A 26,512-nucleotide genomic window follows, 5' to 3' on the forward strand; every position below is an offset into this window, starting at 1 on the left:
TTTTTCTTTTTCTTCTTCTTCTTCTTCTTCTTCTTCTTCTTCTTCTTCTTCTTCTTCTTCTTCTTCTTCTTCTTCTTCTTCTCCTTCTTCTTCTTTTGTATTTTAGGGAAGGGTCTACAGGGTGTTCAGGGTCTCACTACTAGCTCAGTAGATTAAAGCACCTGCAAGCAGGTGCAAGAGCCGGGGATTCAATCCCTGGGCCTGCCCTGCCAGCCCAGCCCCCAGGGCACATGAGACAGCAATTGAGACTGGGTGTGGTGATGTGCACACGTAATGCCAGCACTTGGGAGGCTGTAAACAGGAGAATCACTATAAGTCCGATCTAGTAGTGAGACCCTGTATACCCTGTAGACCCTTCCCTAAAATACAGGGGGAAAGAGGGGACCAGAAAGGACCTTGGGGGAAGATATAACTTGGGGGGTGCTAATCAAACCCACCAAGGGGACAAGCAGGATCTCATGGGGACACAGGTCGCCCTCAGCCTAATGGCAGCCCCCCGCGGTGCTTTGCAGGAGGGCTTTGGTGGTACAGCCTGTGAAGTCTGCGCCCAGGACAACTTGTTTGGACCCAGCTGCTCCTCAGGTATGTCTGTCTCCTGCGTCACCAGTACGCTGGGGAGGGTGCAGTGTCTGCTGGGAAGCCCTTGAGAGAATCCACCGAACACTTGCATGCTTCTGGTTGTGGGTGGAGTAACAGACGGCAGCAACTGAGATAGAAATGGTGACCGTGAGGTCCTCGGCACTCACAGAGGGCAGGAAAGCCCACTGGGGCCCTTGGGAGGCACAGGACCTCCTCTCCTCCTGCAGGTCCCAAGGTCCACCCTGCCTCTCCCCCTCCACCATCCTTCCATGAAGTCTTTCCAGCCCCTGATTTCAGTGTAGACCTAGGGGTCTCTAATTCCATCAGGGGTCCTCCGTATTCTAACATTCCCCTTACTCCAGGGAGCTCACAGACTGATGCCTTAGCGGTCAGAGGTTGCTGGCTGCACACAGCGAATGCCCGCGCCTTGCTGATCCACTTTCTCATATTCCGTTGCCCTCAGAAGTGGACCTACAGACAAGGGCTTTAGTGCAGGCGTTTACTTCAGAGGCGATCCCAGGAACCACTGGGATGTGCGATGGGGCAAATAAAGGGCCCACCAATCCAGGGGAAAGGGGAAACCCAAAGGGCAGCCGAAAAATCCAGCCAAAGATGCCCACATCCTAATCTCTGAGACCCACAAGTTACTCTGTGGGGCAGAGGAGTAGTAAGGTAGCAGATAGTTGGCTCTTCAGCTGACCTGAACATAATAGCTTCGCTTGGATGATTTGGGTGAGCTCAGTGTCATCACAAGGGAGCCCGGATGTGGAGAGAGGCAAAGAACTGGCTGCCAGTGACAGGGTGTAAGCAAGACTCCGCCAGCCGTGGAAGAGGCCCATCGCCGAGGAACGCTGGCACCTTACAGAGCTGCCAAAGGAAGCTTTCTTCCTCGAGCCTCTGAGAAGGCAACCTTACCAATCTTACTGACGCCCTGATTTCAGCACAGTGTTAGGGATCTCTAACTTCCAAAACCGGAAGATAATGAATTTGTGCTGTTTTAAGACACTAGGTATCTTAGTCTGTTTTTCATTGCTATAAGAAAATACCTGAGGCTGAACAATTTCTGAAGGCATTAGTGTTGCTCACAGAATAACGGTGGCTCTGGAGAAGACCCCTGACCCTGACAGAACCCCTCACGGAGCACGGCACTTTCTCCCAGAGGGATCCCCCAGCAACAGGCAGCCAGGGAGACAGGGGCCCTCTTGTTCTTTTATAATAATCCGTCTCTCAGTCACTAACTGGGGTCCCAGGAAAACTACCCTTCCAAGGCCACACCCTATGACCTATGACCTCCCATCAGGCTCCACCTCTTACTGAGGACCAACCCTCCACCACTCAGACCCCAAGTGACAAACCCAAACCACATCCGGGCCACAGTGCTAAATCTGTGGTGCTTTCACAGCAGCCAGAGGACACGAATACACACAGCCATCAGGGGGCAGCTGACGGGGCAGCACTTCTAGAATCACAGGGCTCAGTGTGGGTGGCCGTCCCATGGGTCACACAAAAGCCCCAGGCGAAGCACTGTGGATGCAGGGAGCTGGCTGGGTCGCCAAGGCTCAGGAGCACAGGTGTGGTGGAGACGCTGTCTGCCGGTCCACGTCCCTCCAAAGGAGTCTGGTGGGCAGTACTTCACCACTACACTTTAGTTCCGGCTTCCATAGAAAACATGGAATTGGGTAGACTGCTCTGATTCAGATATTTTTTCAGGAAAGCCTACACACACACTACACCCCACCCCAGAGTTCACACACTCTGCAGGACTTCGGAGGCTGGGATGCCACTGGGTCCACCAAGGCAGAGCACCATCCTACCTGCATCTCCAGGGCCTTCTACAGTGGGGCTGCCTGCACGGATGCGCTGCATTGGTTGGCTGAATTAATACATGGATAACTATACAAATGAATGAATGAATGAATGAATGAATGAATGAATGAATGAATGACAAGAGCCAGGGAAGCTCAGGAGCCCTTTTAGCCAGGTGTCCACTGGGTGCCAGTGTTGTGTCATCCTTTTTTTTTTTTTTTTTTTTTTTGCGGTACCAGGGATCAAACTCAGAACCTTGTGCTTGCCAGACAGGCGCTTATGCCACGGAGCTGTATCCCTGGCCCCAGGGTGGTCCTTTTCAATGCTGGCTTTACCTCTGCTACCAGAGTGCCCTCCTGTGGGGTTCGGAAAGATTCAGAGCTGCACTCGCCTACAGCCTTCAGCTCCCCAGCAGGTGCCTCGCTCCCAGCTGTGGAACGCAAAGCCACCTTCCCCGGCAGGACTCCAAGTCAACCCACAGCCGTGAGGACAGAGCAGCCTGCCTTCACCAAGCGCCTGCTCAGTGCCGGGCAGTGAGCAAGAGGCTTCTCAGAATAATCTCTCAAGGCCTCCATGCTCCTCTTTAATTAAGCGAGTGTCCTCACTCAGTGGGTGAAGAAGCAAGGAACTCTCTGGCGTCCTTGCAGCCACAATGGGACAGAGGCAGGACGCAGTCCCAGGTATCTAACTCCAGAGCTGAGTCCCAAGCCCACACCATCCTGTCCCTGGTGAGCACCCACCGCACATTAACACCACAGAGGCAGCGAGGGCCCTACCAGGGATACGGCTAGGTCCTGAGAGCTAGAAATGTGAGCAGTGACCGAGGTGCAGCATGCACAGCCTGCAGGGTGCTGACCTGGGAGAGGGTGCTGCTGGCTGTGCCCGGGGCGGTGGGAGCTGGGGGTCCCTCTGACGGGACGGCCGTGGCTTTAGCCGCTTTAAAGCCACATCACTAGATTTAATTCTCCATTTTTGAGTGTCTCCTGAGAACTGCCAAGGTGGTGTATGAAGTACCAGGGGCTTTTGGGGACACCTGGGAATCCCTCCGCCACTCACCGGGCTGGCAGCCCTGCAGTGCAGTGTCCGCTCACCCACGGCAGAGGCTGCCCTGGAGACGGCGCTGAGTGCAGCGCCCGGCATTCCGCAGGAGCTGGATGCCTATCACTGAGGTACTGGGACTGGCTTCTATGAGTCCCACGCAGCGCACTGCTCTCCTCCCGCCAGTGAGCCCCATAGCCAAGGTGACTTCCCCCAGGGCACTCTCTGATCCAGGCAACTCTATCCGCTAGGATATTGAGTCCTTGCTAGTAGGTACGAGGGCCACTGGGTTTGGAAGAGGCTGACAATTGCAGAGCCAATTTAATTCTCCCATTCTTGCAGTAAGCTCTGATGCTGGCCATGTCCTCTTTTTTTAATTTGTAAGACAAGGGTGATAACAACAACAAAGTGTTGAGAACAAGGTTCTAAGTAATTGGCACGGTAAAGTGACTGATTGAAAGGAAGTGCTTGATGAAAGGAAGTACGGGAACAGACTAGAAAGGAGAAGAAGAGAGGGACGGGACACGCTGGGGAACACAGACATTGCTGTGAGCCTCTGAGGACACCACAGAAGCAGGGGCTCGGGCTGAGAGAGGAGGGGGAGGGGAGGGAAGCAGAGGGGGAGCACTTGGACCTGCACTCGAGGGACCCAAGTGTCCCTTACGCAAAGGCCAGGCTTCAAATTCCCTGACTGATGAGCCCTGCACACATTATTCCTGGCCAAATCCCATTGGCTCATCGCACAGTGGCATCTTCACACAGCTGCTTGTCATTGGCTGTTTGCTGTACCATGTGCTCCAAGGGTAAGGTTTGGTCCTGTTTGTCCCGGGGACCACCAATCTCAACACAGTGCCCTACAGTAGTAGGTTATGAGCCAGCTTAAAGAAGGAAGGGAGGTGAACTGTGACCTGGTGTGGTCCATGTGTCCAGAATTCAAGGTGCATAAAATACAGTGGCAGGGGCTGAAAATGAAAAATTACCAAAGTGGGTGGGAGTCAGACTGGAGGGCTCTTTTTTTGCCAGAGAGAAAATTTTAAATTTCATTTGGTTGCATTTGAAAGTCACTGGGGTATTTTTAGGAAATTTCCTGATGTTCCTGCTAAACAAATAAAATGTGTGGGATGGGAAGGCAAGAAACTAGAGGCAGCGAGGTCGGTTGGAATGTGCTACTGCAGGAGTCAGGACAGGACGTGACAAGAGCCCAGCAAGGATTGAACCTCCAGAGACAAAGAGCTGAGGGGCATGCAGCACGAAGGACTTGGGGGACTCCGAGATGTCGGAATGCTTCCAACTTCAGTAGTCCTTGCTTTTCTGGTATTTTTTAGTAGATTTTTAGGTAAGTCTATCTCTGAATGGTATCTCATTAGAGCATATGTCACAGTGGACTATGTGTACTGAACTTACCTGTGGTGGGCAGAACAGACTCCCCTAAAGAAGCCTATTTCCTGTCCCTGACCCTGTGACTGTGCTGAGTGATGTGGCAAAGGGGGACTTAGGTTGCCGACAAATTGGTATTGCTAACCAATTGACATAAGGCAGGGAAAGTGTCCTGGGCTATCCAGGTGGGCTCTGTGCCATCCCCAGGGTTATTTGTGGCAGAGGAAGACAGAGGTGAGGAGAAAAGGGGCCAGGGACTTGGCCTGGACATGCTAGCTTCGAAGGGTCCCAGTAGAAGCCAGAAATGGCCAAGGAAAAGTCTCCCTGGAATCCACAGAGCAAAGCCAGCCTCACCAGAGCCTCAATTTTAGTCCAGTGAGACCCTTTCTGTACCCTGGACACTGAGCTAATGTGTCGTGTGTGTGTGTGTGTGTGTGTGGCGAGGGGACAGTGTGGTACAATTGCAATGGCGAAGTGTTGGCGAGATAGCTCAGCGGTCTGAGCACCTTCTTTGGCGAGTGCAGGGACGAGGGCTTGAGCTCCGGTCCCGCCTACCACACCAGCTCTGCCCCTGGGGTACACTGAGCCAGTGACCATGTCTGGGCATGGTGGCGCATGCCTGTAATCCCTGAGCCGGGGAGGCTGAAAACAGGAGGATCACTCTGAGACTGAGCTGTGTAGTGAGACCCTGTACCAAATACGTAAATGAAAAAAAAAAAAATTGCAACAGCAAATGGGGACTGAATGCTTCACGCCTTGAACTCACCGCTGCTGGCCCCTTCGCATGATGAACCAGGCCACAAATGTGCCACAAGCTGCGTGGCTGGCTGTTCACATCACAGTGGCTTCGTGGTCATCCCAAACTGATCCGTCCTTGGCTGAAAAGTTCCTCTATAGCAAGGAGAAATTGTGACATTGTTATTGTAGGTCCTATTAAGTGTGTGTGTGTGTGTGTGTGTGTGTGTGTGTGTGTGTGTTGCTGGGGATTGAACACAGGGGTGTCACATTGAGCTTCATCTGAGCCCTTTTTGTGTTGCTGTTGTTGTTGTTGCTGTTCTTGTTTTTGCAAAGACAAATTCTCCCCAAGTTTCTGGCTCTGAACCTAGGTTCAAACGTGAGCGCTGAGATTACAGGCACCCCCAGCCCTGCACTCTGTTTTCATCCTTGATTGTCCCATTCATTCCAGAAGTTGGATTGATCTGTGTAGATCTCAGCGTCCAACAATGGTTGGGCCATGGCAGCTTTTTCTTTGAAGTCCAACAGATGTGTACACTAAGACAGAAAGTTAATCCTCACGTCAAAGGATTCAAAGGTGAAGTAAAGCCTTTGAAAGTACACAAAAGAGGGCCGGCCAAATAGCTCAGAGGATTAAAGTACCTGCAAACAGGCTCAGGGGCTGGGGGTTTAATCCCTGGGCCTGCTGTGCCAGCCCTGCCCCCAGGGGTGCTGAAATGGCAATTGAGATTGAGCGTGGTGGCGCACATCTGTAATCCTAGCTCTTGGGAGGCTGTAAGCAGGTGGATCACTATGAGTCCGATCTAGTAGTGAGGCCCTGAGCACCCTGTAGGCCCGTCCCTAGAATTTAAAAAAAAAGTATGGAGAAGATTTCCAATGCCCCTGAGAGGATGGGTTTGCTTCAGACATGAGACCACATGTGGACAAATGGCAGTTAAAAGTACCTGAAGCCAGGATTCAACCTCGGGTCTCAAGGACTTCAAAGCCCCTTGTCCCCACGCCCTCCTGCAGATGCTCAGGCAGAAGTGTTTGCTCTCAGAACCTTTGGAAGTGATCTCTGTCAGGTGACAATGGCCCCCTTTTCTCCCTGCAGTGTGTACGTGTGTGCACGGCGTGTGCAAGAATGGCCCCCAAGGCGACGGGACCTGCAACTGCTACTCTGCCTACACTGGCCCCACCTGTGACACGCGTAAGTCCTTGGCCTCCTCAGCGGTGTCAGGAGGCTGGGTGCAAGCCGTGGCCGACAGCTCATGGCTGCAGCCCACCAGGTGGCTGACGCGCTGGTTGTTCTGCCCAGGCCGACATTGGGCCATGGTGCCGGCAGGCAGGGTCAGCACTCCAGGGCCCTGGTGAGCCGAGACTGGTGGGTACAGGTGCGGGGGGATGCAGGCTGGAGGACAGAGTCTGTGTGGGGACAGCTGTGACAAGGTGGGCACAGGGCCCAGGCCAGCATGCGAGGCTCCCCAGGGACGGTGCACCTGGGCGCACAGCTGGGGCAGAGGATCCTAAACAGAGAGTACAGCTGCAGGAGGACCTGCACCTGGCCCAGGGGACGCCGTCATGGGAACAACCCACTCCAATCCAGTTGAGCTGAGAAGCTGTCCCCTCTGCGCCTCCAGCCACTGCCTCCCGCACCCTCTCCTATCTGCTCAGCAGCTCAAGAGTGAGGCCTTCTTGCCAAGGAGCCAGACTACCAAAGAACATGCTCAAACTTGCTTCCAAGTGTACAAATATTTCTGTCCTGCCGGAAGATAAACAAGAGTCAAGGGAAAAGAAATATTTGCAATTCATGTGGCAGATACATTTTATATTAATATAAAGCACATGATCCAATTGTAAACATAGACCTAGGAGAAGCCAAGACTCAGAGTAAGAAATGGAAGCCAGAAATAAATACAAAAGGCTTAGAAACCCACAAGTGACCTCAGGAATACAAATTCAAGCCATACTGAGGTAGGATAAGAACTCTGGGGGTTCTGTTCTGCTTTGGTTTCCCTTATTGTTTTGCCCAGCATATTACCTCCATTGAAAAGGTAGCTGGAATCTACAGAGCTGAAAAGAAACCAGGGGAGAGGTAGACCTCACAGCCTAGGATGTGGGAGTCACCTGCTGAGGCTATGGGACACGGAGGAGCTGCCGTGGCCCTTGTAGGGATCCACCCCAGAGGAAGAAAGGACTAAGCAGCCGTAAGAGTGTGTGCACAGGAGTTCACGGCAGGCACGTTGCCTGTGAGGATCAAACCAGCTGAAGGAACACGTGAAAGTTAGGGCAGGCTGCACTGGGTAGGACAGCGCTGGCTGCTGTAAGAAATAAACACGGGGACTCAGGGGCTTGACACTGTGGTTCTAGAACCGCTCCCCAAGGCACCCCTGGGTGCCACTGGACACGCCAGATTGTTGAGGGACACACAGTGCTGCGTGCTGATGGCCCCGAATTGCTAGCCTGAGTCAGTGCAGAGCAATGAAGTTCATTAACTAGAGGCTGTGAATTTCAGCTCTGTCCCGTGATGGCCTATCTTTGCCTCGCTGTGCTTCCAGTGATTGTTACGACAAAAAGCAAGCAGTGATGTAAAACTCAATGAGGCCAGATGAGGGCTTCAGTATAATGTGATTCCAGCCATAGGCAACTTGAGTAGTCGGTCCAGTGGACTCCTGGGGCTCATTTCTAAGTAAAGGTGGTAATTTAAGAATGTAATTAAACTTCTTTTCTTTCTACTGAGCATGTTACTTTTGCAAATGGCTACTATGTTCTCGTGGTATAAGTAGTTACTCAGTTCTTTGGTTTATAAATTTTGTAAATGGGCCCACTAGGTATATGGGGACAGGGGACCACAAAATCCAAAGGAGGTGTGGCCTGAGACAGCCGGAGATCTCTGGGTTAAACCGAGGTGGCATCCTCACGCCTGCACCATCCACGTGTGCGCTCCTGGCTGGTTGCCCAGATTCAGATCTTTCTGACTATGACGCTGCCACTCTGCAGGCCCGCAGGGTACTCGGCCTCCAGCCATGGGCGGGAAATGGGAGGGCAGAGAAGCGCATGCTCATTACAGCCCTGCTCACTACACCATCGCGGAACTGTCCACGACCCTGCCTGCCATTGTCCTCCAAAGGACAATGGACAAGGAAGCTGGTGGCCGGGCAGGAGGCAGTGCTCTCTCAGTTGGTGATTCAGCTGGCCACTCCTGGGAGACAGTGCTCCGCGGGTCTCACCTCTGTGCACATCTTGCTGCTGGTTATCCATTTCCTGACTGTTCAGGAACGTGTGTGGATGGCACAGCCCTGGAAGATAGGGTGTCTCCCTCGGGAGCAGAGGCGGGGCCCGCTGACTCCTACTGCCAGTTATGAATTTGTGGCCTCTCGGCTGCACAGCCACCCTGTGCCCCTGCTCTGTGACAGTAGAGGCAGGTTTTACATAGATTTCCCCCCTGCCAGCCAGAAGGATGCAGAACCCTGTCTGCAGGGGGAGCTGCTGGACAGGGACTTTCTTCTTAGTTCTGGTCTGGCCCATGCACCAGGGTCTCCATTTCTCCATTTTCCCAGCCCCACTCTGTTTTCCCAGAGCTGGGTTCCTGCGGAGCTCAGCTTCCTTCAGCCTCTGGCCACCAAACACTGCCCGGTGCTTGATCCGGGCTGTGGTGGATAGCCAGGAGCCCCAGACGGGACAGGCCTGTGCCCCAACCCAGGGATCTGCTGTCTCCTCAGTCCCACACACATCTGGAGAACTGACCACCTCGCCTTTGCCCCATCCCAGCAGTCCAGAGGTGCCCAGGTCCTGTGGGAATGTTCCAAACACTTCGGAGGGGCTTCCTAGCTCCCACTCCCATGAACACACGAGGACCGGCAGCTCCGGGTACATAGTGAGCCCAGAGGCTCGGCTCCTGCAGGTGGCCAACCCTCTTGGTGCCCAACAGTGCAGATCTCCAATAACTCTCCCAAGTAACGAACTTGAGGGACTTCCCTCCCCACACAAAGCGACCAAAGGATTCGGGTCCCGCTGCCATCTACCCCTCAGTCTCAGAGAGGCAGGTTCCCCTTGGGTACCTATCTCAGCCCGAGGGGGGCGATTTCCCTTTATATGTCTGCCATTCTTTATTCTTTAGAATTCTTTTTCGATGATCACTAGCTAATTTTCCATAATGCTTTATATTAAAATGTTACCTACTCAAATGAGTATGTCGCTAACCCCTCAGGGGTACATTATCCATTGGAAAGTAAAAACAAATCGATTAGAACCCCTCATACAACAGAACTACTGCGTGTTCGGAGGCCAATCAGGCCCCCTTTGCCTGGCCTTGAGGAAACGAGGCTTGGAGAAGCTAAGGCCAGAACCTGACACTCCGTGTCCTGCTCTTCCTGGGAGTAATAAACTGTCCTTCACCTCTGCCCCCGAGTCTCGTAGTGTTCGCCTTCATGCACGACACTGTTGCAGCCCACCTCATGAGTCGGATTCTGGTGGTACCTTGCAGCCATGAGTCACACCAGCGTTATGAAATACTGTGCAGCTCCTTAGAGACTAAAGTGGCAAATCCCTAAAGACTTCCCTAATGTGTCGGCAAATTAAAACATCAGACTGCTAAGTATTTTCACAAGATTTGGTTTTGGTGAAAAAATCATATAAGTAAGTATATAGACAAATATATTATGTTGGAGATTTTTATATTGATTCTTTGGGCATGGGGACTGAGGAGTGAAAATTGAAACATATTGAGTCTTTATGTGCCTGCATTTTTAAGATCGTGGCAGCGAGTCTGCGTTGCTTTTTGAAAAAAGGAAATCCTGTCATTTGGGGGGCTTTGGAACTGGCTGTTCAGCCAGTGCAAGTGTCTCGATGCGCTTTCTATGCAGCTGTTCCTGAATGTGCAGCCCTGCTCTGCCCAGAAAATTCCAGATGTGCACCTCTGGGCGAAGACCGAACCAAGCTGGAGTGCCGGTGCCTCCCCAACTACAAAGGCAATGGCCAACACTGTGAACGTGAGCGGAATTTCCACCCCGCCAGGTTCTCCGCGGAGCAGCTTAGGTTTTTTAACAACAAAGCCATTCACGGCCTGCCTCACACTCACACGGCCACTTACTAGTCATCATCTCTTTGTCTCTGTGTCACTAACCGAGATGCACGAGTCCAGGCCAAATCCACATGGTGCCACAGCCAGCCTCAATGTGTGACTGACTGTCCTACGATCAAAGCACACATGGCAACCTGCACACGTTTTACATCATCCTCATCAGTATAAGCATAAAGTCTGACGCTCCTTCGGGTCATTTTCTCTGCTTGTTTATTCGCCTTAGGAGAAGCCATGCTGTATGTTTGTTAAAATGAAATCTGAAGCCAGACTGCCTGCATTCAAATCCTCGATCTGTCTTTTACTAACCTCGTGACCTGTGCTCTGCCTTATCTCAGTGTTCCCTCCACCAAGTGGGCATCATAAGAGGACCTTGCCTCATAGCATGGCTCCACGCAACACATGAGCTCGTTAGTGTGGCAAAGACTTAGAGCAGGGTCTGCGTATATTGTACACTCTGTGAGCATTAGTTTAGTTTTCTTTCCTGCTGCTTTATTTATTTCGTCCATCGTATGGTGTAATAATATACAGCAGAATACTGGTAGCTGTGACTTGTGGTGGCCGTATGTCCGTCTGATGGGGCTGTGGGGGCCAGGCTGGGAGATTCAATGAAATGCTTCGTTCTCTCTCCAAGCTGTGGTGCGGCTTTGTGCTGTGACCGCGGCTCCCTCTAAGCTGTCCTCCTCCTCTGTCCCTGCATGTGCTGACTGCCTGTCGTTTACGTGGCTGCTCCTGAAGCCATCAACCCATGCCTGGAGCACCCCTGCAACCCTCACGCGCACTGCACATACCTGGGACCCAACCGGCACAGCTGCACATGCGGACAAGGCTACACGGGGGACGGCCGCGTGTGTATCCCAGTGGACCCCTGCCAGACAAACTTCGGGAACTGCCACCCCAGGACCACGCAGTGCAAGTACGATGGGCCTGGACAGGTGAGCTAAGCTTGCGTCCCAGAGCAGGACGAAGCCAGAGAACGTGAACTCATGCCCCGGCGCCTCTTGTCTCGCTGGCCCACTGTGCCCTTCCTTGGGTGAATGTGATCAGAGTTCACCCTCGACCCTCCAGCTCTCTGATATCTTCTAAGTTAAAGGAAGGGAATCCCTTCATGGCCCAAAACACCCTGTCCCAGAGAGATGAAATTCCTCAGATGTCATGCAACACTAAGAAGTTTCAGGGCACAGGAAGAACATTCTAGGTGAGCTGCTACCCCTGTGTCATACCTGGCCTTGACTGATGAACCTCAGTGTGGACAGGGGACTTTTGCCAGGGAGTCCAGTTAGCAGAGCTCTGTTCCTGATGTCACACTTACCCAGCAAGCACCTAATGGAGGCCTCAGTGAGCGGGGCACCAGGAGCAGGCGGGCTCAGGGAGCAGCTCTGACACACCAAGGGTCCCCTGCACTCTACGTGGCCTCCCAGTGGGATGTTCCTGAGATTCTGCAGAGAGTCCGCCCTACCTCCACACCAAGGAGAAGAGCACATCACACATTTCCACAACCCATGCTGAGGCTGAGTTGCAGGACTCCAAGGGCAAATAAGCACCCAAGCACAAAATGAGGGACTTTGAGGGAAACCACATGCCAGAGGGCCAGGAGTTTGGGAGTGAGATCAAATAAGCACTTTGTGTCTTATTTTTTATTAATTTTATTGAGAAATAAATAGCAATGAGGTAGTTTCAAAATCAATTTGTAGGACAGTTTCAATAATTAATACATTGTACATTGTTGTCTTCGTGGTGGTTATTCATAGTGCAAGATGCATACATGATATCCTGTCCAAACATTATTAGTACAAATCTTTCCTCTCATTGAATTAAGAGAAAGTAGCTGTATATCTACCCTATTTTGTATATACAGATATAAAATGGTCCTTCATTTGTATCCCCTTTTATTGTTTACTTTTGTCAGAAATGGGTATTCTATTGCCATTTAAATATTGTAGGTACATGAATTCAGCAAAATAATCCTATATGGTCCAGTAGTCCATAATAGTAGTGGGATATCCATAGGACTGGCAACATCAGAAGTTGTTGACTTGAGCATTTTACAGCTCAGCATATTAATATGGCTTTAGTTTTTATACCTCGTTTTTATACTTTTCTGCTAGACGGTTAAGACCAAGAAAAAGCAAGACCTATACAATAAGAAATGTAACTTTTGTATCTGACAAAGTCAGTCAAATCCCCTCAAGATTTACCCTGAAACCCTGTACCTCAGTTTGTAGATCCTTTGTCAGTATCAGCCATGTGGATGAGTCACGGCCATTGCTTGACCATTTGCTCTCTGTGAAAGCCTGAGAGAATGTTTTCTCTCCATGTAACTCTCCTTAGGCACACTCTACATCATCGATTACTTTCTTCTCTGGCCCCATAATCTCCTTGATCAGAAAATTTGGGACACAAGTTAGTTACAAGATGTTACAGTACAGGTTCTCTTATATCCTGAGTCCTCACTGACCTTGAAAGGCTAGAGCCAAAATGTTGACTGTCCTTGAGGCCCTTCTTTTTCTCTAATTTTTGGTCCATAAACTTAGGTTGTTAACCCTCCAGAAAAGAAGCTTAATGATATTATTACCTGTAACATAGGCAGTTGAGTTTAACCTATCTGTCTGAATATCAAACATCTTAGACATAACATGAAACAAGTATTTTCCATCAAGTATTGATATGTTGAACTTTAAATCCCTACAGGATGTGAAGAAAAAAAAGAAAAAGAAATTTAAAAAAATAAAAAAATATTTAAAAATGAAAACAAGAAACAAGGAAAACAAAGTCATAGAACTGTCCTGCTACAATGATATATATGGTTAGATTTCTAAATTTCTATGTAAAAATATGTAATTGTTTATTCCTATTTTTTAAACACTTTGTATCTTAGAAATCGGGTCCACAAGAGCCTGAGTTCAATCCCTGGTTTCACAAAAAAAAAAAAAAGAAAAAAGAAAAGAAAAGAAAGAAAGAAAGAAAGAAAGAAGGAAGAAAGAAAAGAAAAGAAAAAGAAAGAAAGAAAAAGAAAAGAAAAAAAGTGGGCCCAAAGGCAGATTTCCAAAGGGCAGAATCCCCTCTCTTACTCATTGCCTTGGGCATTTCAGGCCCTGCAAGGGGCTTTTCCACCTCAGAGTCACTGATGCTCTGAGCCGCAGCATTCTCTGTTGGAGTGGGCAGGGAGGAGACTATCTGTGCATTGCAGGGTGTGCAGCAGGATCCTTGGCCTTTAGTAGCCCTGTCCTCCTCCCTAGTGACAATCAAGAATGTCCCCAGACATCTTCCAGTGCCCCTGGGTTGAGCCCTTCAGTCGAAACCCATTATCTAGAGCAACTGTACCTCCCACATGAGGAGAGTCAAAGCTTCAGGCCAGAGCATGCTGTGGTGGCAGATGTCTGTAATCCCAGCACTTGGAAGGCTGAGGCAGGAGGATTGCCATAAATTTGAGGCCAGCCTAGCCTACACAGTGAGTTCAAGACCATCCTGGACTACCTAGTGAGGCCCTATCTCAAAAAATTTAAGAAACAGTTCAGTCCAGGTTGGATAACTTAACAAGATCATATTTCAAAATAAGAAAAAATTTGAAATAGCTGAGGATGTAGCTCAGTGCAAAGACGCTAGGTTCCATCTCTGTTGCCAGTAATAGGAATAAGAATAAGAATAAGAATAAGAATAAGAATAAGAATAAGAATAAGAATAAGAATAATACCCCTCATCCCAACACCAGTCTCTGCTCACCTGTAGATAGTCGGAAAGCAGAAGCAGGTAGTCAGGGAGGTCCGGGGTTAGGAACCACAAAGCTGAAAGCTGGATTTACAAATGAGGCTATAAACTCCCCGAGGTAAGATACACAGTCATGACTTCCATTTCTGAATGTTTTGGCCAGACTTTAGTGAACGTCTCTCGTTCAGACCTCCTTGGAGTCAGCTTTCATGACAGAATTCTAACATGGCTGAGGCCTCAGGGGGAGAGCGCCCGCCTGGCGTGAAGGGCGCCCTGGGTTCGTGCCCAGCACAGGGACTCACTGGGACCCCGTTTGTGCTTCTCTCCTGCTTCCGCAGTCCCACTGCGAGTGTAAGGAGCACTACCACGGCTTCGTGCCTGGAGTCGGCTGCAGCATGACCGACCTCTGCAAGTCCAAGAACCCGTGTCACAGCAAGGCCAGCTGCACCATGGCCGAACCAGGCCAGACGCAGTAAGTGTCCTCTGTCCTCGGTCCACCCCCCAAGTGGCGAGGGTGCTGGCAGGGTGGTGCTGCGAGCTCATGGAAGGGGAGGAAACATGGCTCATCCAGCTTTCAGTGCGCCCTGCCATCCTACTGAGAGTGAGGAGCTCTGGGTCCTGGGGGGCTCTCTGTTCAACCAGTGAACCACTGGGCAGTTACTTCCTCTGCAAAGGCCATCAGAACCCTCTGAGCCCCTGACCTGGCTTGATGCTTGGTTGGTTGGTTTTGAGACAAGGTCTTTCTTGCTTTGTACTTCAGGCTGGCCTTGAACTCACTATGTAGCCCCGGCTGGCCTGAACTTGTGGCAACCCTCCTGCCTCAGCCTTCTGAGTGCTGGCATTACACATGGGTGCCACCTTGCCTGGCAGCCTGCCTAATTGTGGGTTTGAGTGTGTAGAAGAGAAGGAAAGCCCTGTGCCTGGGAAAACACGAACACAGAGCTGCCGAGAGTGCAGGAGCCCGGCCGCGGATGCCCATGCCTGCTTCCTCGTGGGATACTGCTTGCTAGCAGCACTCAAGGAAGCCAGGGACGGCGGAGGTGCCCAGGGGGTTGCCAGGTTTCTGAAGTGGGGCTCACCGTGAGGGAGAATATTTGTGTAAGAAGCTTCTGCGGAGGCGCTCATGTGATGGGAGAGTGGAATTCAGAATCTGAAGAGGAAGCGCGGGTGTTGGCCTGCTCCCCCTAGGTGCCTCCCTCTCTCCGGCCTCAGGTTCTCCACGTGTGAGCGAGCGCAGTGGTACCTGCTCCACAGCGCTGAGTGAGCACTGCGGGAGAGACGCTGGCGTGGGAGGAGCGGGGCAGCGGAGTCACGGGGCCTAGAGGCTGAGTGGGGAGGCTGGGGCGCGGGGACATGGCCTCCGGCTCTTCTCGGTCTAGCTTGCCATCCCGGTGTTGAGCGACTCACGGCACCACTGTGAGCTCAGAATCGCACAGCGCTGAGCCCTGCAGTCACACACTGCTCTGTGCTTTCCGGGCCCTGCCCCAGCTGCCGAGAGCGTCCTGCCTTGTTATCAGGTCTTCTGTGTGCAGACTGGCCCAGCCAGGGCCTTTGGTCGTCCCTTTCTCTCCAAACTCATGAGCAGCTCCACCCTGGCCATGGGAGGATTGGAGAGAGCTTGGGAATCAGAGTGCCTGGGCAAACACTCAGCCCCACCACGCAGCCCCTCAGGACTGATGCTTTTCTGGAGCTAAAAGGGGAAGAATTCTCCCTTCTATTGTGGCTGTGATGAATGCTAAGTGAGGTGTCCTGCTTCAGCCCCAGCAGAACAGAGCACACACAGAGCAGCTCACCCAGGAGCATGCTCCGACACACTCAGCCACGTAGGCGGGCACACGGGCCCCAACACAGGCCTGGGAGCGTGTGGACAAGGCCGCTCCTCGAGCGCACATTCTAGAGACACAGAAGACTAAGCTGGGGTCTGCATTGTCTCACCATCCTCCAAGTAGTTTTACACAGACCACCTTAAGTCAACTCTTTCCTTAGTGCTGGAGAAGACAAAAATCTAAACATGAACCTGGACAGTGAGAGGAGCATACGCTTCTTGCAAACCCGAAGTCGGTGGAGCTGGCAGTGAGTTTTAGGGGTACATGTGCTTCCCACTTCTCCCCAAAATAAGTAAATAAAGTGGCTCGCTTTACCTGGGGAGAAGCCTCAGTAAACAGTCTAGTTAAGTTAGACTAGCAAAATGGAAAGTCACGGGTCCTCAGGTAATTGAACTCGCCCAGGATAAAGATTTGTTTCGCTTGTTCATCTTCCGCATGGTGAGTGCTAATGCAAGAGCTTCACAGTCATCCTGTGGTGGTCACAGGCACCACCGGTTCAAAAGAACAGGGTCAAGGTGGTCTCCACCACTGACCACCAGAGGGCGCTTGGGCAAGGCCAACCTCTGGTAGACCAGTTGGCTCATTGGAGACTGCCAATACCAGTAGCTCCCTGGACAGAGCTTGCTGATTCATGCACACAAGCTGCTTAGAATGCTGAACTCCATTGTGCTGGTCCCTGAGAAGCTCAGCTAGGTTCCTGCCCAGCGTGACTGCACTTTACTATTTTCCTTCTGCGTGCAGAGAGGAAGGGAGGGACAGCAGAGGAGACAGCAACTTTCCTATTCCATTAAGCTGAAAAGAAAACAGGCCAGACGAGGCAGGCTCACATTCCAACTGCACTGAAGTACTGTAAACAACCCTGACTTTTGGACTTGGTTAGTGACATTGATTTTTCTCAGTGCTTGTGGAAGATTGGTATAGCTCTGGCACCTGAGAGTCGGAGATCAGGATCAGCATGGCTAGTTTCTGGCGAGGGCTCTTCCAGACTGTCAACTGCCACTTTCTTGTCAATTATATTGTCACACAGGGGTGAGAGGGCTGGAGGAGTCTCTCTTGGAAGGGCACCAATTCCATGTATAAGGGCCCCACCTTCATGTTCCAATCACCTCCCAGTGCCTGATAGCACATTGAGGCTTTGAATTTCCACAAGTGAATTTAAGGGGGCGCAAGTACTGAGCCCGTGGTGCTGCTCTTCAAGTGCCCCCTGCCTACCCCTGCTTCTACTGCTATCATCCTCTCCCCACACACCCACCTCCTCTGAGTCCGGCCAACGCTGGTCCTGCAGCGCTCACCTTGACCCATCTCCTCCCCTAGGCTTCCTCCCCTAGGCCTCTGCCCCGCTCCCCTGCCCGCCAGAGCCCCTATCTGATCTCCAGTCCTCACGTTCAGGTCAGGAACCTTGGTCAGCACATCATACAGGGTTAGAAGCTCCAGGGCTGTCCTCTGAGGCTGTGTGGTCTTCATGAGAGCTTACTCTTTCTGTGTCTCTGACTCCTGGTCCAAAATGATGCTGAGAATGGGACCCCTTGTGGGGTTGTTGTGTTAAGAGGCTAGAGTGAGGCACTGCAAGGGGGACCTGACACAGGGGCTACCAGTAAGAGCCAGCTCGCATTATCTTTACTGATCTCGACCCCCAGCTAGAAAACAAAGTCCTCTAGGGTCTGGGTCCTCTACATCTTAACAACTGTCACCGATTAAAGCAGTAAGATAAGGGCTAGTTTAGGGAACAAGACAGCCAGTGAAGGAATGGGCCAAACTAGTAAAAAATAAAAGAAGCAGCCGTGCTATGGTTGGGGACGTTCTGTTACACTAAATGATCATTCTGAGCTGGGCGTGGTGGTGCACGCATTTAATCCCAACACTCAGGAGGCTGAAGCAGGAGGATTGCCGTGAGCCTGAGACCAGTCTGGGCTACAAAGTGAGATCAAGGCCGGCCTGAACCGCATAGCGAGACCCTGTCTCAAGAATAAGAATAATAATAATAATAATTCTACATTTAGCAACACTATTTTCAACCCATAACTTATATGGTATGAATGGCTTACAGGTGTTTTTGAAACTTTACAACAGAAATCCTAATAATAAAAAAGCTTCGAGTAGACTCCAGCCTGTGACTGTGCATAGCTCTAGGAGAGACTATTTAGGTCAGAAGACAGTCTATAAAGTCTTGGGCTTTATACTGAGATGTAAAATAAGACATTAAGCTATTTATGTCCTCATGCATTCCGTACAGTGCTACAGCCATTAAACATCAATCTCACTTTACACAAAACAGACCACCACCTTCATACCAGCCAAAGGAATTTCTAGGGAGAAATTAACTCTGTGACTGGCAAAGGTTCCATGTTACCAGTGTCTCCAGAGATACTCACAGCGTTCGGGGAAGGGCCAGTGGGGGTCATGTCTCTGAGTTAGCCTCGCCCTCTCCCCCTGTAGTTGGAAGTGGTTATTTGATTGCATTAAGTAAGTACTGTTTCAAGATTAGGTCTACCTTCGTGATTCCTTCTAACCCAGTGTCTCCACCTCAGCCCCCAGACGTTTTCAGCAGGACAGTCGCAGGTCACCTGGGCCTGGCCCATGCGAGGCATTCCTGCCCTCACTGAACTGGATACCAAGGGGTCCCCAACCAAAATGGCCCCAGACTTGATTGCCCAAGGTCTGCTGGGACCAAGGGGCAAAGTGGTCCCAGGTGAAGAGCCATCCCTTTGTTAAAGCCCCAAGGCTCAGTCACTGAATAACCCCCATCCTGCTGGGAAACTGAGATGTGCTCTGGAATTAGCTTCAATATTTCTTTCTCCAAGAAGCTGTGCCTTATTTACCCCCAGGAAAGAATTAGTCACTTCCCTGAACATGCACATCCCTTAGCATCCTGGTCAACCATCCCATGCCACTCTCGTGGCCCCTGGTGACCTGTTTATGGGTCACGGCTGTTACTGTCACCATCTCCTCCATCACAGACACCCAATCATCATTTGCATTATCATCAGCAAACCCTGAACTTCTCCCATATGACTGCCACCACCCTATTTTCATTCATCATCTCCCATCAAATGCTCGAAAGGTACTGTTATTAAACCCATTTTGGAGATGAGGAAACTAACTCTGAAGTTAAGTGGCCTGACCTCTGGGTCTCTAAATTATTTGTTTTTAGGTATGTCCCACCGTAACAAGGCCATGATGTCACAGCACTGCTCAATCCCCCAACTCTGCTGTCTGGCATGTTCTTCCTCGGCCCCATGTTTGGTTTCTCCCTCAGCTCCAGAATCCTGGTGTCACCTCCCCATCCCAGACTCTGTCAAAATCAGCCAGCTGTCACCCCCTCTTCCAGGTCACAGTGGCTTGTGCCAGCCAGGTCTTACTGAGTCATATGAGCTCGGTGCCAAATCTTCAGGGATTTTACAAGCCTGTTGGCATGGTATTCGTAATTTGAAGTTGGCCAACATGGGAAGACAAACCATAGAAAGTGGCAAGTGCTATAACTTAGGACTTTCCCCTAAAGGTAGGATGGTCACACATTTACCCATCTGAGCCTCTTTGCCTCTTATGACACTATCATACACAATTGCTCAGACTTTTGTTATTGACATACCGATTTCACACATATACATTAACTCATTGTACATATTATTGATTTAATTCAATTCCTAATTGTCACGCAGCTGTGGACGGAGTACCCACCTAGCCATGCGCCACACCCTGGGGTTCCAACCAGGGGCAAATACACCAATACTCCTTGCCTTCACACTTTGCTGAAGCTAGATATGGAAGCAGATATTATTGACACAATGAAACAGACCTGCAATCACAGCCAGGAAGAATGAGCTGGCGCCACGAGAGAGGACGTAGAAGGGTTGCTGACCTATGCAAGGGCAAGCACAGAAAGCTTCCCGAAGGAAGGGGCAGTGGGCAGGCGCCGCTGGGAGGAGAGAGCAGGGGCCGTGACCCCTAAGCACATCAGCAGTTCGGAGGCTCCCTTCTCCTGCGGTATGGCTTGGGTAGCTTGCTTCAGGTCAGGGTTTTTCTGTGGACCCCAAATTTATAGTGAATATGCTCAGTAGTTCTCCATGCAGGCGCCCTGACCACACTTTGGAAAAGACTGAACCCAAGAGCACACAAAGACAGGTAGTGTTCATAGACGGGCGTGATTTACTGCCTGACCTTCTCTGGAAGGCCAACTAGATGAGGTGTGATCAAAAACCATCGAGGTTTAAACATTTTTTTAAAAGTTACTGCATTAACCTCCTCCTCAAAATCTTGTCTCACTCTTTGAACATGCACATCCTGTTCTTGTCGCTTTCTGAGCAGTTCTGAACGTCTCGTTCGTGGGTGTCTCTGACTGCCTCGGTGTCCTGAATCAATGGACAACATTTGCTTTTCACAGTTGTGCTAACCCTGGGGAGGGGTCAGAGGTTTCATGACACAGCTCCAGTGAGTAAGACGGATGAAGACGCAGCACCCTGCTTTAGGAGCCTGTGCGTCTCGGGCTGGCCCGCGGCAGGAGCATGCCCTCTATTCTTATTGTTTGTTTTTTAGTGTGTTTGGTACACAGTCTCACTATGCAGCTCACACTGCTGGTGATCCTCCTGTCTCAGCCTCGCCAGCGCTGGGATTGCAGGCGTGCACCGCCACACCTGGTCTTGGTGGCCGACTCAGCGCGCCTGGGTGTGGGGCCAGTGAGGCTTGTGGTACCAGGGATCGAACCACAGTCCCTGCGCTTGCCTAAGCAGGCACTTAGTCTGCTGAGCTATCTCACTGGCCCTTCCCTGTACTTTTTTTGTCTGACTTTTTGTTGTCATTTATTTGTTTGTTTGTTTTTAAGATTCCTTTCTTTACTAGCGCGTGCATGTAGTGCATAGCGGTTACAGTCCTTGCGCGAGCTGGCGCATGCGCGCAGCACATCTTCCGCCCTTTCGCTTCCCCGCCCCTCCTCCGTCTCTTGATCCCACCCTACTTAAGGAAGATCTGTCTTCCTGCTTCCTGTTATCACTTGTTCTTCCCTTTCTTTACACTTGGGGCTTCTTGTATGACAGAAGCTTGTGTCTCCAATTTATTTCACTCAGCATCGCGGCCTCGAGGCGCATCCAGTTTCCTGTGAATGACTCGTCCATCCTTCTTTGCAGTGGAGGCTACTGCATTATGTGGCAATGCCGCACTTTCTTTCCCTGCCCATCTGCTGATGGACAGACAGGCCCCATCCACTGTTAGCTGTTGTGAGTTGCGCAGCTGTAAGCACAAGCATGCGTGCAGCCCTGGAATACGGTGCCTTTAGCCCTTTTGGGAAGATGCCGAGAAGAGAAACAGCTGGGCTGAGTAGAACTCTACTACTTTGAGTTTTTTGAGGTATCTCCATAGAGATTCCCATAGTGCTGTGCCGGCTACACTCCCACTGCCAGTGTAAAGGGGTCCTTTGTCCCCTCAGCCTCCCCAGCATTTGTCACTGGCTGACTTCTTGATGGTGCCCACTCTTTTGGGAGTGAGATGGAAACTCAGTGTTGGTTTCATTTGCATTGCTTTAATGGCCAGAGAAGTTGAGTGTTTCTTCACGTATTAATGGGCCATTTGTACGTCTTTGGAGAAGTGTTCGTTCATTTCACTTGCCCATTTTTTGAATGGGTCTTTTATCTATGGGAGCTAATTATTCTGAGTTCCTTCTCCAGTGATATCTCCATTCTCTCCACGATTTTGGAAAATATGGCCCCTCTAGTGTATTCACAGGAAGGACGGCCACAGTCAGGTTTGTCACCCAACACGGGATTTGCAAACAGACAAACAAAAAACTTTGCCAAACATTTTTGTTTGCAAACCGAATTGCTCACAAACAAAAGGTTCCGCTGCATATTCTAGATGTTAGACCTCCATCTGACTTGAATTTTGGATCACACCTCATACAGACACTCAGGACAGAGGAACTCCAGAATTGCCAAGGACGATGATGAGTGCATCTGAAGGGAGGGAAGGACCCTGAGGGTGAGCAGTGGCAGTGGTGTGTAATTTGTCTTTGTCATTTAGTTTAAGCAGCCGTGGGATACTTCAGTTCCCCAGGATATCTCAACTGCTGCACTTGAACTCAGGTCTGCTCCTCGCCGGGCTCCGCTCCACCTCTCTTCTAGGCATTGCTTCCCCGTGCATTAAATGAGGCCTTGGAGGAGGGCGTGGTGGCACACACCTGTAATCCCAGCTCTTGGGAGGCTGAGACATGAGGATCTCCTCATGTTTGAGGCCTGCCTGGGCTACATAGAGAGTTCAAGGCCAGCCTGAACCACATAGCAAGACCCTGTCTCAAAAAAAAAGAAAGAAAGAAAGAAAGAAAGAAAGAAAGAAAGAAAGAAAGAAAGAAAAGAAAGAAAGAGAGAGAAAAGAAATCTATGTAAAATAACATAAAAGAAACACTGCACTCTGTGGTCTCAACGTTCAGTGGCTGCAGGGCCCTGAGCTTGTGCCCCTCTCCCCTCTGCAGATGCACCTGCCAGAAAGGTTACGTGGGAGACGGCTTCACGTGCTATGGAAGCATCATGGAGAGAATCCAAGAACTCAACACCACACCCCGGGGGAAATGGCTAGGAAGGCTGACCTCCTTCATCTTGCTCCTCGGTAGGGACGCAGAGGAGGCTGGGAATGGGCGTGGCCCTCCTCCCCAGGGCAGCCGCTCCCAGGCCTGGCGGTGGGAAGGGCTGGGCAGAGTACTCTGTTGGGATCCGCCTTTTCGAGAAGGGACACGCGGAAGAGAAAAGAGCAGGTACTGGACACAACTTCCAACCAAACATCCATTCCTCCAGTCCACAAAACATCACAGACAGGCAGTCAACACAGGCCTTGCAATCCTCGCATTTATATTTGAATTTGTCAGCCGCTGAAAATGATTTTGCAGAAAGAACACAAGTAAGGAAGTAACTATCCTGCCAGGTCCCCTCTGTTTTCGTCATACATCTGCGTGTGCGCCCTGGGTTCATGTCCATGTGCCCAAGCACCCCAAGGGGTGACGTATTATAGCTCAACACAGGCCCGGGAACAGCAGGCCAGCGCCCGGCCTCCCTCTAAGAGCTCGCAGAACACCAGATGGCAGCAGGCAGTGTGACAGAGTGTCCTTTGCAGACTGGACCCCAGACATCCCCGTGGACAGGGTCCTGTTGGCCTTCCGCCTTCCCCAGTACCAGGAGCTAGTCCACGCTGCCTCCTGCGTGAGAACAGAGTCTGGCCTGATGTCCCAGCTCCCCGGAAGGAGGGAGACAGCGCTGAGAGCAGGATCTGCAGGGTCCAGGGCAGAATGAAAGTGGACGCTGCTCCAGAGACTGCTGCAGCTCAGAAAGCCAGATTCACCTAGTGACAGGGACGTGCTGTATCCAGGAACGTGTGGTGCATGACCCGTGTGCTGTGCACAACCTGCTCATCCTGGGTAGCTGTGAAGACGAGGCCGGGGGAGGGGACCTGGCGGGAAGTGCCGCAGAGGAGCAGCCAGTGCTTCGCGGTGCCGCCCATCCTTAGAGAGCTCCTCGGTGGTCAGAGGGCCCGAGAGGAGCGCGGGTAGGCCTGTCCTGACCCACCGCCCCCACACAGCCGCGCTCCTCGCGCTCCTCTGACCTGTCCGCGCTGCTTGTCTCTGCGTCTCTCCCCTGCTCAGACAAAGTCTATGCCTGGCCGCTGAGTTCCCTGGGACCGTTCACCCTGCTGCTGCCCTTGGAACAGGAGCCGAAAGCATTCAGTGTGAGTACTGAAAGTCCTTCACTGAGAGGCTCATGCGAAAGCCTCATATAAATATCTTTATTTTTTTTATATTTTTAAAAAGAAATGATATAGAATGTGGCTAAATACAATGATAACAATTCGAGAATGGTTAGTACATTGCATCTTGTTGTCTTCAAATTAGTTGTTCAGATTACCAGATATAAGTATGCAAAAATGGTCCCAAAAATGATCAAAAAGGGGCTGGGGATATAGCTCAGTGGCACAAGCACCTGCCTGGCAAGCACAAGACCCCAAGTTCAATCCCTGGTACTGCAAGAAAAAAAAGTTAAAAATATTAATAAGAAGAAAAAATTAGCATTAACTGTTCCTTTCACTAAACCAGTGGATATGAGCAGTACTATTATCCAAGCTACCCTGGATATATACATACATATTTTTCCTTCTTTCTTCCTTTTCTCCTTTCCCTCACCCTAGTTGTTCCTTCCCTTTGAACAGTTTCTTTCTCTTTCACAGTATCTATTGTAACTTTCAGATTTTATTTATGTTTTCAGATTCTTAACACTATAGAAAAAATATGATGTTCCTACATGCTAGTCTGATTTGTTTTATTTACAAGTATGGTCTCTACTCACATCCAATTACCTACAAAAGCCTAGAGTTGATCATTTTTATAGATGAGTAATACTTCATTATATAAAAATACATCTTTTCTTAATCGAGTCCTCAGTTGAAGGGTGTCCGGATTGTTTCCAAGATTTACCTACGACAAACCGTGCTGCTGTAAACATGGGCACACATATATCACTGTGGGATAATGTTTTCGGTTCTTCTGGGAAAATACCCAGGAGGGGAATAGCTGGGTTGACTCGACCCCTAATCCCAGCTTTCTAAGGAATCTCCACACTGGTTTCCACAGTGGTTGCACCGGCCCACACTTCTATCAACGGTGGAGAAGGGCTCCTCTCTCCCCACAGCCCGCCCAGCATTTGATGCTGGTTGGCATCTTGATGGCAGCCATTCTTCCCAGGGTGAGGTGGAGTCTGTGTTGTTTTAATTTGCATTTCTCAAATGACCGATGGAGTTGAACATCTTTTCTTTTTTTTTTTTTTTTGTACCAGGAATTGAACCCAGGACCTTGTGCTTGCCGGGCAGGTGCTTGTGTCACTGAGCTATCTCTCTGGCCCGAACATTGTTTTCATATACTTATTTGTCATTTGTATTTGTTCATCTGAGAAGTGTGTGTTCATCTCAGATGCCCATTTTGTAATTGGGCCTTTGAATTTTGGAGACCTGATTTCTTTTAGTTCTTTAAATGTTCTATATAGGGGGCCTGCCCCTTAGCTCAGTTCTTTAAGTGGCTGTCTCAACAAAGCAGTCGGGCTTAGGTTGCTGTGGTTCAATCCCTACAACTCAAGCCAGCCAAATCTACCCTGAAGGCATTTGGAGCAAAAAATAAATAAATAAATAAATGTTCTATATAGAAGTCCTTTGGGGGATAGTCAGCTAAATATTTTCCCCAATTCATGAGTTTTCTTTTTACTCTGTTGGTGATTTCTTTTTGCATGTAAAACTTTTCAATAAGATGAGATCCCAGTTGTTGATTCTTTGAAGTGTTTCCCATGCAGTTTGGGTTTTGTTCATGAACTCTCTGCCTACCCCTATATCTTCAAGATTCCTACCTACTTTCTCCTCCAGTAGATTCTGTGTTTCTGTTTTAGTATTTAAATATTCGATCCATTTTGACTTGGTGCGTGGTGATAGACATGGGTCTAATTTTAGTCTTCACTATGTGGAAAGCCAGTTTTCCCAGCACCATTTATTAATAATCTAAATAAACTATCTTTCTTCCACTAAACATGTTTGGCCACTTTGTCAAAGATAAGGTGGCTGAGTGTGTTTGTAGTTGTGTCTGTATCTTCTAATCTGGTCCACTGATCCTCAGGTGTGTTTTTTTGCCAATGACATGCTGATTTTATCACACTGTGTTTTGCAGTGTAATTTCAAGACAATATTGTGAGGCCTCCCGGCTTCTGTTTGTTGCCCAAGCATGGAAAAAGAATCTAACTTCCATCCTTGGTTCCTGACTTCATTCCTCAATGTTGTGAGACTGCCCACTCTGTACATCTGACACCTGGTGGGCCAAGTGTTATTTTTCCCATGTTACTGTCTTCTGGACCTCACATATTGTCTACATCTAATCCTTTTGTCAGCCAAGGAGGAGGTGTCTTTTTGCTTGTGATTTTCCATTTGGAAACATTATTGAGAATAATGTTGGGGCTGGGGAGATGGTTCAGTGGAATAAATGCTTCCCTGGCAAGCGCAAGGGCCTAAATTCAATCCCCAGTTCTGAAAAAAAAAAAAAAAAAGACAGCTACTAAGAATAATGTTAATAGGGTCGTGGAGCTAGCTCAGCAGTCTTAGTGCCTGCCTAGGCAAGTGCAAGAACCCAGGTTCAGTCTCCAGTACCACATACCATGCTGGCCCCACCCCAGGTGTGCTTAGCCCAGCTACCAAGACCAGGAGTGGTGGCACATGCCTGTAATCCCAGTGCTGGGAAGGCTGAAACAGGAAGATCGTTATGAGTCCAAGCTGCGTAGTGAGACCCTGTACCAAATACATTGAAGAAGGAGGAGGAGGAGGAAGAGGAGAAGGAGAAGAAGGAAAAGAAGAAGGAGGAGGAGGAGGAGGAGGAGGAGGAGGA

The 26,512-nt window shown here is 50.1% G+C and overlaps 1 protein-coding gene across 2 annotated transcripts in view; it reads left to right on the forward strand.

The window, feature by feature from the left end:
- The window catches only part of Stab2 (stabilin 2), a 157,510-nt gene that overhangs the window by 23,455 nt on the left and 107,543 nt on the right, over positions 1–26,512 (forward strand). For both annotated transcript variants that reach the window (XM_023716932.1, XM_023716933.1), the window contains exons 5-11: positions 513–582; positions 6,629–6,724; positions 10,380–10,505; positions 11,333–11,529; positions 14,641–14,774; positions 22,586–22,719; positions 23,747–23,829. In XM_023716932.1, coding sequence (XP_023572700.1) covers positions 513–582; positions 6,629–6,724; positions 10,380–10,505; positions 11,333–11,529; positions 14,641–14,774; positions 22,586–22,719; positions 23,747–23,829 — 840 coding nt within the window. The remainder of the gene's footprint in view (positions 1–512; positions 583–6,628; positions 6,725–10,379; positions 10,506–11,332; positions 11,530–14,640; positions 14,775–22,585; positions 22,720–23,746; positions 23,830–26,512) is intronic.

The sequence above is a fragment of the Octodon degus genome, unplaced genomic scaffold, assembly GCF_000260255.1.
Source record: "Octodon degus isolate 3935 unplaced genomic scaffold, OctDeg1.0 scaffold00004, whole genome shotgun sequence".
NCBI lineage: Eukaryota > Metazoa > Chordata > Mammalia > Rodentia > Octodontidae > Octodon > Octodon degus.